Source organism: Cherax quadricarinatus, chromosome 88, assembly GCF_038502225.1.
Source record: "Cherax quadricarinatus isolate ZL_2023a chromosome 88, ASM3850222v1, whole genome shotgun sequence".
Lineage (NCBI taxonomy): Eukaryota > Metazoa > Arthropoda > Malacostraca > Decapoda > Parastacidae > Cherax > Cherax quadricarinatus.
In genome coordinates, this window is record NC_091379.1 from 328,358 (window position 1) to 343,900 (window position 15,543).

Sequence of the window (15,543 nt, forward strand, 5' to 3'; positions counted from 1 at the left end):
TACATGTCAGAGACACAGGTCTGTAGTTTAGTGCCTCGTTTGTTTCCTTTCTTAAATATGGGGACTACATTAGCTGTCTTCCATTTCTCAGGTAGTTGCCCAGTTTCAAGGGATGTGTTGAAGATTGTGGTTAGAGGCACGCACAGCATCTCTGCTCCTTCTCTAAGGACCCATGGGGAGATGTTGTCCGGTCCCATCGCCTTTGAGGTGTCAAGGTCACTTAAGAGCTTCTTCACCCCCTCCTCAGTTGTTCGTATGTCATCCAACACTTGTTGGTATATTCCCTCTTGATGTTCCCTTCTGTGCTGTCTTCCCACAGCCCTTCCTGTCTCTACTGTAAAAACTTCCTTAAATCTCCTGTTCAGCTCCTCACATACCTCCTGATCATTTCTTGTGAGTTCTCCACCTTCTGTCCTTAATCTGATCACCTGGTCTTTGACTGTTGTCTTCCTCCTGATGTGGCTATACAACAGTTTCGGGTCAGTCTTGATTCTTGATGCTATGTCATTTTCATACTGTCGCTGGGCCTCCCTCCTTACCTGTGCGTACTCATTCCTGGCTCTGCGACTGATCTCCCTATTTTCGTGTGTTCTCTGCCTTCTGTACTTTTTCCATTCTCTATTGCATTTTGTTTTTGCCTCCTTACACCGTCGGGTAAACCAGGGGCTCGTTCTGGTCTTCCCGTTGTTACTGTTGCCCTTGGGAATACACCTTTCCACTGCTCCTTGCATTTTGTTGTTACATATTCCATCATTTCATTTACTGGCTTTCCTGCCAGTTCACTGTCCCACTGGACCTCCCGTAGGAAGTTCTTCAACTCTATGTAGTCCCCTCTTTTATAGTCAGGCTTTTCCCATTCAACTCCTGTTATTCTCTCCACTTGCAGTTCTACTATGTATTCAAAGCACAGAACCACGTGGTCGCTAGCTCCTAGGGGACTCTCATACTTGATGTCCTCAATATCTGTGTGTGTGTCCAATCTTGTGTGTCCTCCCCTCTCAGAGAGTGTGCATGAGGGCACCACGTGTGTGTGTGTGTGCTTGTGTGAGTATATGCGTGTGTGTGTGTGTGCATGTGTGTGCATGTGTGTGTGTGTGTGTGCGTGATGTGTGTGTGTGTGTTTGTGTGTGTATATGTGTGTGTGTGTGTGTGTGTGTGTGAGTGTGTGTGTGTGTGTGTGTGAGAATGTGTGTGTGTGTGTGTGTGTGTGTGTACGTGTATGTGTGTGTGTGAGAGTGTGTTTGTGTGTATGTGTGTGCACGTGTGTGTGTGTGTGTGTGTGTGTGTGTGTGTGTGTGTGTGTGTGTGTGTGTGTGTGTGTGTGTGTGTGTGTGTGTGTGTATGTGTGTGTGTGTGTGTGTGTGTGTGTGTGTGTGTGTGTGTGTGTGTGTGTGTGTGTACTCACCTATTTGTGGTTGCAGGGGTCGATTCATAGCTCCTGGCCCCGCCTCTTCACTGATTGCTACTAGGTCCTCTCTCTCCCTGCTCCATGAGCTTTATCATACCTCGCCTTAAAACTATGTATGGTTCCCGCCTCCACTACTTCACTTTCTAGGTTATTCCACGGCTTGACTACTCTATGACTGAAGAAATACTTCCTAACATCCCTTTGATTCATCTGAGTCTTCAACTTCCAATTGTGGCCTGTTGTGTCTGTGTCCCATCTCTGGAACATCCCGTCTTTGTCCACCTTGTCTATTCCGCGCAGTATTTTATATGTCGTTATCATGTCTCCCCTGACCCTCCTGGCCTCCAGTGTCGTCAGGCCTATTTCCCTCAACCTTTCTTCGTAGGACAATCCCCGTAGCTCTGGGACTAGTCTTGTTGCAAACCTTTGCACTTTCTCTAATTTCTTGACGTGCTTGACTAGGTGTGGATTCCAAACTGGTGCTGCATACTCCAGTATGGGCCTGACGTAAATGGTATACAGAGTCTTGAACGAATCCTTACTGAGGTATCGGAACGTTATCCATAGGTTTGCCAGGCGCCCGTATGCTGCAGCAGTTATTAGATTGATGTGCGCCTCGGGAGATATGCTCGGTGTTATACTCACCCCCAGATCTTTTTCCTTGAGTGAGGTTTGCAGACTTTGGCCATCTGAACTATATTGTGTCTGCGGTCTTCTTTGCCCTTCCCCAATCTTCATGACTTTGCATTTGGCAGGGTTAAACTCAAGGAGCCAGTTGCTGGACCAGGCTTGTAGCCTGTCCAGGTCTCTTTGTAGTCCTGCCTGATCCTCATCCGATTTGATTATTCTCATTAACTTCACATCGTCCGCAAACAAGGACACTTCTGAGTCTATCCCTTCCGTTATGTCATTCACATATACCAAGAACAGCACAGGTCCTTGGACTGACCCCTGTGGAACCCCGCTTGTCACAGGCGCCCACTCTGACACCTCGTCACGTACCATGACTCGTTGTTGCCTCCCTGTCAGGTATTCTCTGATCCATTGCAGTGCCTTTCCTGTTATGTGTGCCTGATCCTCTAGCTTTTGCGCAGTAACCTCTTGTGAGGAACTGTGTCGAAGGCCTTCTTGCAGTCCAAAAAAATGCAGTCGATTCACCCCTCTCTCTCTTGTCTTACTTCTGTCACCTTGTCATAAAACTCTAGTAGGTTTGTGACACAGGATTTTCCCTCCCTGAAACCATGCTGGTTGTCAATTATACACTTGTTTCTTTCCAGGTGCTCCACCACTTTCCTCCTGATGATCTTCTCCATGACCTTGCATACTATACACGTTAGTGATACAGGTCTGTAGTTTAGTGCCTCATGTCTGTCTCCCTTTTTAAAAATTGGGACTACATTTGCCATCTTCCATACCTCGGGGAGTTGCCCAGTTTCAAATGATGTGTTGAAGATCTTTGTCAATGGTACACACAATGTCTCTGCTCCCTCTTTAAGGACCCACGGAGAGATGTTGTCTGGTCCCACCGCCTTTGAAGTGTCAAGTTCGCATAGCAGCTTCTTCACCTCCTCCTTGGTTATATGTACCTCATCCAGCACTTGCTGGTGCACCCCCCTGCTCTGATTTCCTGGAGTCCTACTGGTTTCCACTGTAAATACTTCTTTAAATCTTGTGTTGAGCTCCTGACATACCTCCCGGTCGTTTCTTGTGAAAGAGAGAGAGAGAGAGAGAGAGAGAGAGAGAGAGAGAGAGAGAGAGAGAGAGAGAGAGAGAGCCAAAGCCAGCCACAGTATTGACGGATAAGCAATTCTAATCTTTCAGACTGTCACCAGTCCGTCTTCAGGAACTTCCAGCAGCAACAGCAGCAGCAAATGGCAAACTGAGTCGAGATAATTCAGAATGCCAGTCATTGTTATTTGCTAAAGGAGCTAAACTTGTGAAGTGTCAATCAGTACGGAGTAAAAGTTATGACCAACGAGAACTATTTATTTTGCCAGGGGTGGCAGTATAAATTATACACACTTATGTGCATATAAAGTGAAGGTGGGGAGAGTATTCCGGTTATCAAAATCCCCGTGGGCCAGTCCATGACCAGGCCTCCCTGTGCATCAGGACCTGATCAACCAGGCTCTTACTGCTGGCCGCATGTAGTTCAACGTAGGAACCACAGCCCGGCTGATCTGGCACTGATTTTAAGTACCTGTCCAGCTCCGTCTTGAGGGTAGTCAGGGGTCTATTGGTAATTCCCCTTATGCCTGATGGGAGGCTGTTGAACAGTCTTGGGCTCGGGACACTTACTGCGTTTTCTCTCAGTGTACTAATGGCGCCACTGCTTTTCATTGGGGGGGGGGGTGTATACAGTGAAGGTGGGGTCACTTATGTGTACAGAGTGAAGGTGGATCACTTCTTTCAAGAAACCGGCCATATCCCACCGAGGCAGGGTGGCCCAAAAAGAAAAACAAAAGTTTCTCTTTTTAACTTTAGTAATGTATACAGGAGAAGGGGTTACTAGCCCCTTGCTCCCGGGATGTTAGTCGCCTCTTACGACACGCATAACTTACGGAGGAAGAATTCTGTTAAACTTCCCCATGGAGATAAGAGGAAATAAACAAGAACAAGAACAAGAACTAGGAAGAAAATATAAGAAAACCCAGAGGAGTGTGTATGTATATGCTTGTACATGTATGTGTAGTGTGACCTAAGTGTAAGTAGAAGTAGCAAGACGTACCTGAAATCTTGCATGTTTATGAGACAAAAAGAGACACCAGCAATCCTACCATCATGTAAAACAATCACTTGGCAGGACGGTAGTACCTCCCTGGGTGGTTGTTGTTTACCAGCCTACTATCTACAAGTAGGTCACTTGTGTGTGTATACAGTGAAGGTAGGGTCACTTACATGTGTATACAGTGAAGGTAGGGTCACTTGCATGTGTATACAGTGAAGGTAGGGTCACTTGCATGTGTATACAGTGAAGGTAGGGTCACTTGCATGTGTATACAGTGAAGGTAGGGTCACTTACATGTGTATACAGTGAAGGTAGGGTCACTTACATGTGTATAAAGTGAAGGTAGGGTCACTTACATGTGTATACAGTGAAGGTAGGGTCACTTGCATGTGTATACAGTGAAGGTAGGGTCACTTGCATGTGCATACAGTGAAGGTAGGGTCACTTGCATGTGTATACAGTGAAGGTAGGGTCACTTACATGTGTATAAAGTGAAGGTAGGGTCACTTACATGTGTATACAGTGAAGGTAGGGTCACTTACATGTGTATACAGTGAAGGTAGGGTCACTTGCATGTGTATACAGTGAAGGTAGGGTCACTTACATGTGTATACAGTGAAGGTAGGGTCACTTGCATGTGTATACAGTGAAGGTAGGGTCACTTACATGTGTATACAGTGAAGGTAGGGTCACTTACATGTGTATACAGTGAAGGTAGGGTCACTTACATGTGTATACAGTGAAGGTAGGGTCACTTACATGTGTATACAGTGAAGGTAGGGTCACTATACAGTGAAGGTAGGGTCACTATACAGTGAAGGTAGAGTCACTATACAGTGAAGGTAGGGTCACTTACATGTGTATACAGTGAAGGTAGGGTCACTTACATGTGTATAAAGTGAAGGTACGGTCACTTACATGTGTATACAGTGAAGGAAGGGTCACTTACATGTGTATACAGTGAAGGTAGGGTCACTTACATTTGTATACAGTGAAGGTAGGGTCACTTATATGTGTATACAGTGAAGGTAGGGTCACTATACAGTGAAGGTAGGGTCACTTACCTGTGTATATAGTGAAGGTAGGGTTACTTACATGTGTATAAAGTGAAGGTACGGTCACTTACATGTGTATACAGTGAAGGTAGGGTCACTTACATGTGTATAAAGTGAAGGTAGGGTCACTTACATGTGTATAAAGTGAAGGTGTTGGTGTTGGTAAACAAACCTGATGTGTGATAATATTCGTGGGAGAAGTGTGGAGGCGGCGGTGCAGACGTGACAATGACCGGAGGAGTTTGTTCAGAGTTATGTCGTCCGCCACGCTGCTTCTTGCGCCCGGCTGCGCTCATCTCCGCCTCATACTTGCGCCGCATTGTTGAATTCCAGTGGTTCTTGATTGCATTATCAGTCCTGGGAGAGAAGTTAAATGTGCTCAAAAAAAAAAAACACTTTCATTATCACCCTAATATTAATTTCTTTGCCAAATGCCAAAAAAAGACTATCAGAAATTCCCTGAGGTCCTGCATTAACAGGCATCTGTGACTGTTTAACATACCTTAAGTTTAAAGGGATGGAGGGGTAAGCCAGTAGAAGGCCTCGGTCAGATGACTAAAAGCTCCAGCTGCTGGTCATCATCATACTAAGACCCCAGTCAATAAACACTTGTCCTGTTGCCTGATGAATCTTTTGTAACCTAACCTGTGATTGCTATCAAAAACACAGGTACTTCTAACCAGGCATCCCAACCGAGGTCAGGCTTCCTTCTTGACTGCCGGATCAACCAGGGTATTGCTGCCAGTAGCTAGCAGTTCTACATAGCCATCCGAAGTATAACCCCCCCCCCAACTATCAACTATCCTCATCTTCTGGAATCAACTGGGTGACCCCAGATGATACCATAGGAATCAACAGTGCCTGGCATGTGCTCACCTCCCGGGGATCAACTTGGCAATCTTGGCCCACTGGTTCCCCCACTGTTTGTGTGCCTCATATATGATGCGGTCTTCCTCCTCGGTCCAGGCACTCTTCTTGATGGCTGGGTTCAGGTGGTTATGCCATCGCTCCCGGCACTGCTTGCCAATGCGCCCCTTCAGATGCTTGGCAATCAGTGTCCACCTCTTGGGACCGTACTTCTCTACAAGCTCAATCACCTTCTGATCCTCCTGTCAAAGCCAAAATAATAATAATATAGCACTGTAACAATATTAACAATAATAATAATACAGTACTGTATTCTGAGATGTAGTGCATAAACATACGTTGTACATTACTCAAGTAATTAACGAGAAAAAACACTGTATAGTATATAACTGATATATTCACTGATTGGATTAGTACAGATTAAGTTACTCGACAAAGCGGTTACCATATACAGTATTTGAGGAAGTAATAAGATCTACAAAGCACTTTGACCTCTAAGACCATTTAGTTCGTGATAATAAATTATACAGAGTAGCAAGCCGAAACTACATAAACAAAAATAAAACTATTCAAAACAAAAGCACAAAAAATACTAAGACACCAACTTAATAATAATAACCATCAAGTGCGAGGTTCCTACGAGTAATTAAGTAATTACAGAAACAACCATCAAGGCTCAACCGAAGGTGTAGGTACTTAATATGTTCTTTATAATTCATACCTCAAGTGGTATTGTCTCTGGCTCAACTAAATTACCTGTGCAAACACACACATATATATATAGGTAAATCTCCTTACATCTGTTCATCTAGCAGTAAATATGTATACCATGGTGTTTGCCAACTGTAGTGGAGCTACCTTAGAGAGAGATCTGTAGTGGAGCTACCTTAGAGAGAGATCTGTAGTGGAGCTACCTTAGAGAGAGAGATCTGTAGTGGAGCTACCTTAGAGAGAGATCTGTAGTGGAGCTACCTTAGAGAGAGATCTGTAGTGGAGCTACCTTAGAGAGAGAGATCTGTAGTGGAGCTACCTTAGAGAGAGAGATCAACTTTGAAATGAGCTTAGGTGGGGTAACAGGCCTTGGCTTATAATTTAATTCGTAAAAAGAGGAAAAGAGGTTTATGCGTAAGGTGTTAGTAAGTTTATTCAGGTATACACAAATACAGTTACATAGATTATGATAATTATCAGACATAGCAACATGTGTAGAGAGCCTAGGATAACCCAAAAAAGTCAGACCAAGTGACTTATTTCCATTGGTGTCCTAACTCACGACCCCTGGTTTATGGCTTATGATCAATATATAGAGAATTGCTTTCACAATGAAGACTTGCTGAATGACCTGCTACAGCTTGGCCTCCAAGGTGGCTCCTGTGCCTCTCTCAGCTTGGCCTCCAAGGTGGCTCCTGTGCCTCTCTCAGCTTGGCCTCCAAGGTGGCTCCTGTGCCTCTCTCAGCTTGGCCTCCAAGGTGGCTCCTGTGCCTCTCTCAGCTTGGCCTCCAAGGTGGCTCCTATGCTACCCTCAGTGCCTCTCTCCCCATGACTATGACAGTTGGTAGGACTAAGGGCGTTGTCAGGGAGTAGCCACATAGTTCTATAATAGAGTCCTAGCATACTGGTGTAGGAGTTGGGTACGTAGGTGCCCCATAGCAATAACTGCTAGCACTCCTACATACCACCTACATACCACCTCTGCACTATCACCTGTTCACCAGCTTGTTGCAAGGTCATCATTGTCTTAGTCATTACCTGACAGACTCTGTCCTACTGATATGTGCTTCAATAAGTGTTACATCTGCACTTTGTTGCACCTGTACCACACACGCTTTATGCTACAATACGTGTATTACACCTGATTTGTGATACAATACTCATACTACATACAGAACTACTTGACTCACAAAATCGTGATAGCACGATTGCATTTGTGGTTACAGAGGGATTCATGTTAACCTCCCTATGGTGTATAATATACCTAGCTGGATAAATCTCATTGTAGCCAACTGGTCCAGTGACTCGCGCACCAACCGGAGTTTTACGACTCATTCGCCGCGAGTTCAAACCCCACCCGTACCGTGGCTTGTTTACAGTACTATTGCCTGGTCATACAAGTGCAAGATGGAAATCTGTTAAGCATTTTGACCTTTGACAAGACTTCAGGTCCCTTTCAAATACACAAGAAAATCTTGCAAACTTGTACCTACATTCAATATACAGTTATCGTGACTATTATGTCACCCAATAGTTCTGATGGCTGCAATATTTCCTTTGCAGTCTAGGAAGCCTAGCTTTGTGCCAGACCTTCCCATATTAGAGATCATCCCGAGAACCTTTAACAACAATATACTTTTAATTAATGGTTTTACAGCTATGGCAGTAGGAAACTATGGTGACTAACAATAGGTCACTTGTGACATACTTCAAGCTTCTACCTTCATAACCTCTAGTCTCAGGTCAGTCTTCCCTCGCCATAAAATACACTGTAACATAACCTCCTTTCTGATATGTAAACCCAACAAGATCAGATGATTCCTTGTCTTAGGTATCAAATTTTAAGGAAATTACAATAATGTCAGAGATTTTCCTCTACATTTTACAAGATTGCGAGTAAACACAGAATCAAGTATGACATCCAAGCAAGTTACTATGACCTGTACTAAGTCCTCTCAGTAATTCAATATTTTATTCGTAAATGGTGGAGCGGTGAATGTTTAAAATAATTAAGGTGATTATTATCTATACCCACCCTTCACCTCACTAGTTTGTGCACACACACACACACACACACACACACACACACACACACACACACACACACACACACACACACACACACACACACACACACACACACATACACACACACACACACACACACACACACACACACACATACACACACACACACACACACACACACACACACACACACACATACACACACACACACATACACACACACACACACACACACACATTCTTTGTAAAGGTCAGGTTATTTATGTATTCTTCCAGTCAGGGTATTGTGCTAGTTTTGTTTGAGTATACAAAAGTATACAGTATACTGACAATACAGTGTACTGACAATACAGTATACTGACAATACAGTATACTGACAATGGAAAGATGGTTACGTAACTCCAAATATTTTTTTCTCGTTCTCTTACTTCATCATTCTCTTACTTCTCATTCTTTCTGTTTCCCTGGTTCTATTACTTGTAGAACCCCTGTAATGTACATCTTTTTGCTCCTACTGTTATTTTGCTGGTTCTCCTTTACCATCCTTGCTTCAAACACCTACATGATATACATTAACCCCTATTCTAGAATCTAGATAGATAGTAGATAGTTCTCAGCAGACAGCCTCTGTGTCGACTTGTTATCTGTCATTCATCTTTCCTCTGTGCTCCTCCACCTTCCTTACACTTCCCATCTCCATCCCCTGCTTGGAGTCGCTTTATGGGAATGGCGCCCACACGATCAATTAACCACAACCTACACGCTGCCCACGGCAAATCCACACATCACTCTGCCAAGCCCATACCCAAACCTGGAGACTATTACCATTAACTGGAGGGGGGGGGACTATCGGTGAATGTCACGCCCACACCTGTGGAATACCTATTTCAATAAGACAATGACATGCCCATGTCCACAACACCATTCCTACACCAAAGTTCACACCCAGGCCTATGTTAACACCATGCTCGGATGTTCGTATATTAACACCATTCTTAAACGTGGCTACATCACGCCATTATTGAACATATGTCTACACCAGGTCATTGTTGAACAAGTCTACACCAGGTCATTGTTGAACAAGTCTACACCAGGTCATTGTTGAACAAGTCTACACCAGGTCATTGTTGAACAAGTCTACACCAGGTCATTGTTGAACATGTCTACACCAGGTCATTGTTGAACAAGTCTACACCAGGTCATTGTTGAACAAGTCTACACCAGGTCATTGTTGAACAAGTCTACACCAGGTCATTGTTGAACAAGTCTACACCAGGTCATTGTTGAACAAGTCTACACCAGGTCATTGTTGAACAAGTCTACACCAGGTCATTGTTGAACAAGTCTACACCAGGTCATTGTTGAACAAGTCTACACCAGGTCATTGTTGAACATATGTCTACCTCAGGCTTGTGTCCACACCCTGGTCAACATGAGCGTACATCTACACCAGGTCATTACTGAACATATGTCTACCTCAGGCTTGTCCACACCCTGATCAACATGACTGTCAGTAAGAGCAGGTTACATTCTCGCACCAGAGTTACTCCTACAAATTGAAAATTAACCCAGCATGTACACAATAAAATTAGAGATGTAAAGTGATCGCCATTAAAAGTTTGTATATTAAGTGAGTTTTACTAATACGGTATTCCCATCACTATCAAATATCACAGTACAGTCTTTGTAGTCAATTATCAGTCGACTCTTATGTTAAATGTATCTTTCTCTCCTTAACCCACTCCGCTCAAGGCAAGTTCCTTGACGCTGGTGAGGGGCTCTTGATCTAGGGAACTGGATCTTAGTTCCAGTTCCCTGAATTAAGCCTGAATACCTTCCATCCCCCCCACAGGAGCTGTATAATCCTACGGGTTTAGTACTTCCCCCTTGATAATAATCCTTAAGTAACCCGCTTCACATAAGAACATAAGAAAGGAGGAAAACTGCAGCAGGCCTGTTGGCCCATACTAGGCAGGTCCTTTACAATCCATCCCACTAACAAAACATTTGCCCAACCTAATTTTCAATGCCGCCCAAGAAATAAGCTCTGATAACTCTATCCAGTCATATTTATCTTGGCTAAGTTTCTGTTTCTCAGAATCCTAATATACTTCACATTCTCGCGAAGTGAAGGTTAATACCCGAGATATTATCACCTAAGATATTATCACCTAAGATATTATCACCTAAGATATTATCACCTAAGATATTATCACCTAAGATATTATCACCTAAGATATTATCACCTAAGATATTATCACCTAAGATATTATCCTTATTCTTTCTGCTTGTTTTGCTCTCCGTGTTATGTTTAGTCTTTGTATTTAAGAGCCTTGAAGAAATGTGTTCCTCGATAATCTGCGTATCACACGATTATTTTACACATCCTGATGGTGAATAATCGCCGAAACGTTGCGCAGTTTAATAAACTGACGACACAACAACAACGAAGATTTACCTGTTATAATAAACCAAAGTCTTAACCAGTTTTTCAACAAATATTTATACAAGGCTTTAATATTTTTTTCTTCAATATTCAAAGATATCTGGTACAGTTTTGATCACTGACAATTCTCGCCCAACTGTTCTTACTTATATATCAGTCTAAACTATCGCTCAAACCACCAAATGCTGCTACAAATTATCAATTTATTCAACTCATCTACAACTTAATAACACAACTAATTTTGAATTTGTTCAAAATGAATCCACAAAAATTGATTGCAAGGAAGATAAAATTGATCAAGGCAGTGGAGAAGATAAAGAATAAGATAGTGGGGAAGAAAAATAATAAGATAGTGGGGAAGATGGGGTTAAATTTATAGTGGGGAAGATAATACCAGTGGTGGGAGGGGGGGGGGAGAGTAGGTCAACTAATTTCTCAATAAATACCCACTATTTGTCTCAGCCTACTTGTCAAGGTGGAGTTATATATATATATATATATATATATATATATATATATATATATATATATATATATATATATATATATATATATATATATATATATATATATAGATATCTCTCTCTCTCTCTCTCTCTCTCTCACCGGTGCTGCTCAAACACAGTAACTCCCACCAAGCACGACAAACACCCGTGAACAAACAACATACCATCAACCTCAACAACAGTTCTCACACTGAGTCACGTTGATGAATAAACACACCTTGAACATCTGAGTATCTTATTATATTAAAAGCATTGATAAAGCTCTAAACCAGTTGGGATCATACAGTGCCTGGGTGAAATGTCATCAAGTACCCTAGATAAGTACTTAAGTGGAATAAAGTAAAAAAATATCAGAGTTTAACTGGACTGCAGACACTGGTCCCAAAGTACAGGATGGTGAGTAAGAAGCGAGACCCAATATAAACAGGTAATTACATCCCCTCTTCCCTACTTACCCCCACCACCACCCAACACAAGTGTCTACAACAGGTGTGGATAAACAATGAGTGCGTGAGAAAGGGACTTCGACAAACAGGTAGGAGGAAGCTGGAGATACCATTAACATTCTCTACTGAGACACACCGGAGGCGTCACCTTGACTACTCTACGACGCCACCTGGTATAATTAACAAGTATAAACTCACCACAGTGTGATGTACCATACTAAAAGGGGTGTCCTGTAAGGCTGTAATTATTGGGGGAAATACAAAAAAGAGCAATACGGTTTTTATCCATAAAATGTGTATACACTTAGAGTCAACAAGTATATAGGATAAATGGCTGAAGCTTCTCTGTGGCCAAAAGTTTCCTTAACCTTTATCAAGTTTCACCGACTCTTAATAACACTTTATTTTCCCCTATAATCTACCTTGTTCGTAATTACTATGGCATTTGTTTTGTTTGCTTTCTTAAGGTGAAGTGCACGATCTTTCCTTAATTCTTGATATAACAAATCTTCGATGGTGTGAGCTTCCCTCACACCTCTGCAACACAACTCCCTCACACCTCTGCAACACAACTCCCTCACACCTCTGCAACACAACTCCCTCACACCTCTGCAACACAACTCCCTCACACCTCTGCAACACAACTCCCTCACACCTCTGCAACACAACTCCCTCACACCTCTGCAACACAACTCCCTCACACCTCTGCAACACAACTCCCTCACACCTCTGCAACACAACTCCCTCACACCTCTGCAACACAACTCCCTCACACCTCTGCAACACAACTCCCTCACACCTCTGCAACACAACTCCCTCACACCTCTGCAACACAACTCCCTCACACCTCTGCAACACAACTCCCTCACACCTCTGCAACACAACTCCCTCACACCTCTGCAACACAACTCCCTCACACCTATGCAACACAACTCCCTCACACCTCTGCAACACAACTCCCTCACACCTCTGCAACACAACTCCCTCACACCTCTGCAACACAACTCCCTCACACCTCTGCAACACAACTCCCTCACACCTATGCAACACAACTCCCTCACACCTCTGCAACACAACTCCCTCACACCTCTGCAACACAACTCCCTCACACCTCTGCAACACAACTCCCTCACACCTCTGCAACACAACTCCCTCACACCTCTGCAACACAACTCCCTCACACCTCTGCAACACAACTCCCTCACACCTCTGCAACACAACTCCCTCACACCTCTGCAACACAACTCCCTCACACCTCTGCAACACAACTCCCTCACACCTCTGCAACACAACTGTCATCAAATATTTCTTAAGTTATACCTCGACTTCATCTTACGAAAGCAAAGTAAATGCGATAGTAATTATGGACAAGGTAGATTATAGGGGGAAAATAATACATTATTAGAAGACAGGGGAACTAACGAGCCCCTTAAACTGTGAGACACAAGCTATGTTACTGTCATGGTGCTATCGTACACGATGGCTTCTCTAAGTTGTAAAACGCGTCAGTGAGAGCTGGGAGACTTCAGTACAGGGATAAAGATATCGTGAAGCAGTCTACTGTTTCTCATCCAAGGTTTTCTTTCGGTAAAACTAGTTACTATTACGTGACAATTACGTAATGGTAATTCTAACCATACAACAGAGCGAAAAACTAATGCGAAGGACTTGGGAGTGATAGCGCCGGAGGATCTCACCTTCAAGGATCAGTGTCACTATCACATCTGCGAGGAAAAGGATAAGATGGATAATTAGAACTTTTAAAACAAGGGATGTCATGCCAATGATGATCCTTTTTAAGTCACTTGTTCTCTCTAGGCTGGAATACTGCTCTACACTAACAGCTCCATAAAAGGCAGGTGTCATCGCGGAGGAGGTACACAAAAACTTTCACTCGAGCACCTTAATTACTGGGAATGTTTTAAGTCCCTTGACCTGTACTCCCTGGAACGCAGGCGAGAAAGACACATCTACACCTGCAAAATCGTACAGGGATTGGTCCCAAATCTGCACACAGAAATCACTCCCTACGAAAATAAAAAACTGAGCAGACGGTGAAACATCCCCCTAATGATAAGCAGAGGCACCATGAGAACACTAAGAGAAAACACAGTAAGTGTCAACAGCTTCCCGTCATACAAAAGGGGAATTAGCAACAGACCCCTGGCTGTCTTCAAGACGGAACTGGACACATATCTGAAGTCAGTACCTGACCAGCGGGGCTGTGGTTTGTTAGTCGGACTACGTGCGGCCAGTAGTAACAGTCTGGTTTTAAGGCCTTGATCCACTGGGAGGCCTAGTCGAGGACCGGGCCTAGGGGGCGTTGACCCCCGGAGCCTCCAGGGAGGTAGACTCCACATAAGCATATGGCGTACATTTTAGGTAGACTTGATCACGCAAGATAAACTGCCAGGAAAAAACACATGAAAAACTCATTATCACTAAAACAAGTTTGTGAATTAACACTGTATAAATATTTTAATATTTAATCGAGATATATCATAATCTACACTTGGAAAATCTTGGAAGGAATGGTCCCAAATCTGCACACAGAAATCACTCCCTACGAAAGTAAAAGACTGGGCAGGCGATGCAAAATGCCGCCAATAAAAAGTAGGGGCGCCATTGGTACACTAAGAGAAAACACCATAAGTGTCCGGGGCCCAAAACTGTTCAACAGCCTCCCATCAAGCATTAGGGGAATTGCCAATAAACCCCTGGCTGCCTTCAAGAGAGAGCTGGACAGATACCTAAAGTCAGTGCCGGATCAGCCGGGCTGTGGCTCGTACGTCGGACTGCGTGCGGCCAGCAGTAACAGCCTAGTTGATCAGGCCCTGATCCATCGGGAGGCCTGGTCATGGACCGGGCCGCGGGGGCGTTGATCCCCGGAATAACCTCCAGGTAATTAGGTGTGTCCAACGTCCGTCGTGGGATGGGTCTATGAAAGATGAGGAAATTTGAATACAAAAGGGGGAAATATTCCCAACCTTGAATGAGGGCGAGTGAGGTGTCTTAGTTGTTAGTAGAATCTGTGGTGGCACGAGTAGCAACTTTCCCCGTCCTTCACGAGGCAAAAGAACCTGGAGATGTCGGGGGGTCGTCTGATGTTTATGCAACGGCTAAACTTAAAATATGGGTGTGAAGTATGGGTGTTAATGGGAATTAACATAAGGATTAAGGCTGAGGTTTAGCCTGGTCAAGATGCCGGCCCGTCGCCCCCAGGGCACCAGTGTGAATCAATAATGGCTGTTGACGCTGGCTTTGGCAACGTTAATGGAACGGTACGGGATTCCACAAAAGCCCTGGCTTGGTCAGGTACCGGGACTTTGAGGCGGGCTTGTTGAGGTG

At 43.8% G+C, this 15,543-nt stretch overlaps 1 protein-coding gene across 3 annotated transcripts in view; it reads right to left on the reverse strand.

Moving 5' to 3' along the window:
* The window catches only part of LOC128698554 (transcriptional activator Myb), a 155,292-nt gene that overhangs the window by 17,623 nt on the left and 122,126 nt on the right, over positions 1–15,543 (reverse strand). For all 3 annotated transcript variants that reach the window (XM_070103797.1, XM_070103799.1, XM_070103798.1), the window contains exons 4-5: positions 6,068–6,300; positions 5,364–5,548 (exon numbers count right to left, since the gene is read on the reverse strand). In XM_070103797.1, the coding sequence (XP_069959898.1) occupies positions 5,364–5,548; positions 6,068–6,300 (418 nt within the window). The remainder of the gene's footprint in view (positions 1–5,363; positions 5,549–6,067; positions 6,301–15,543) is intronic.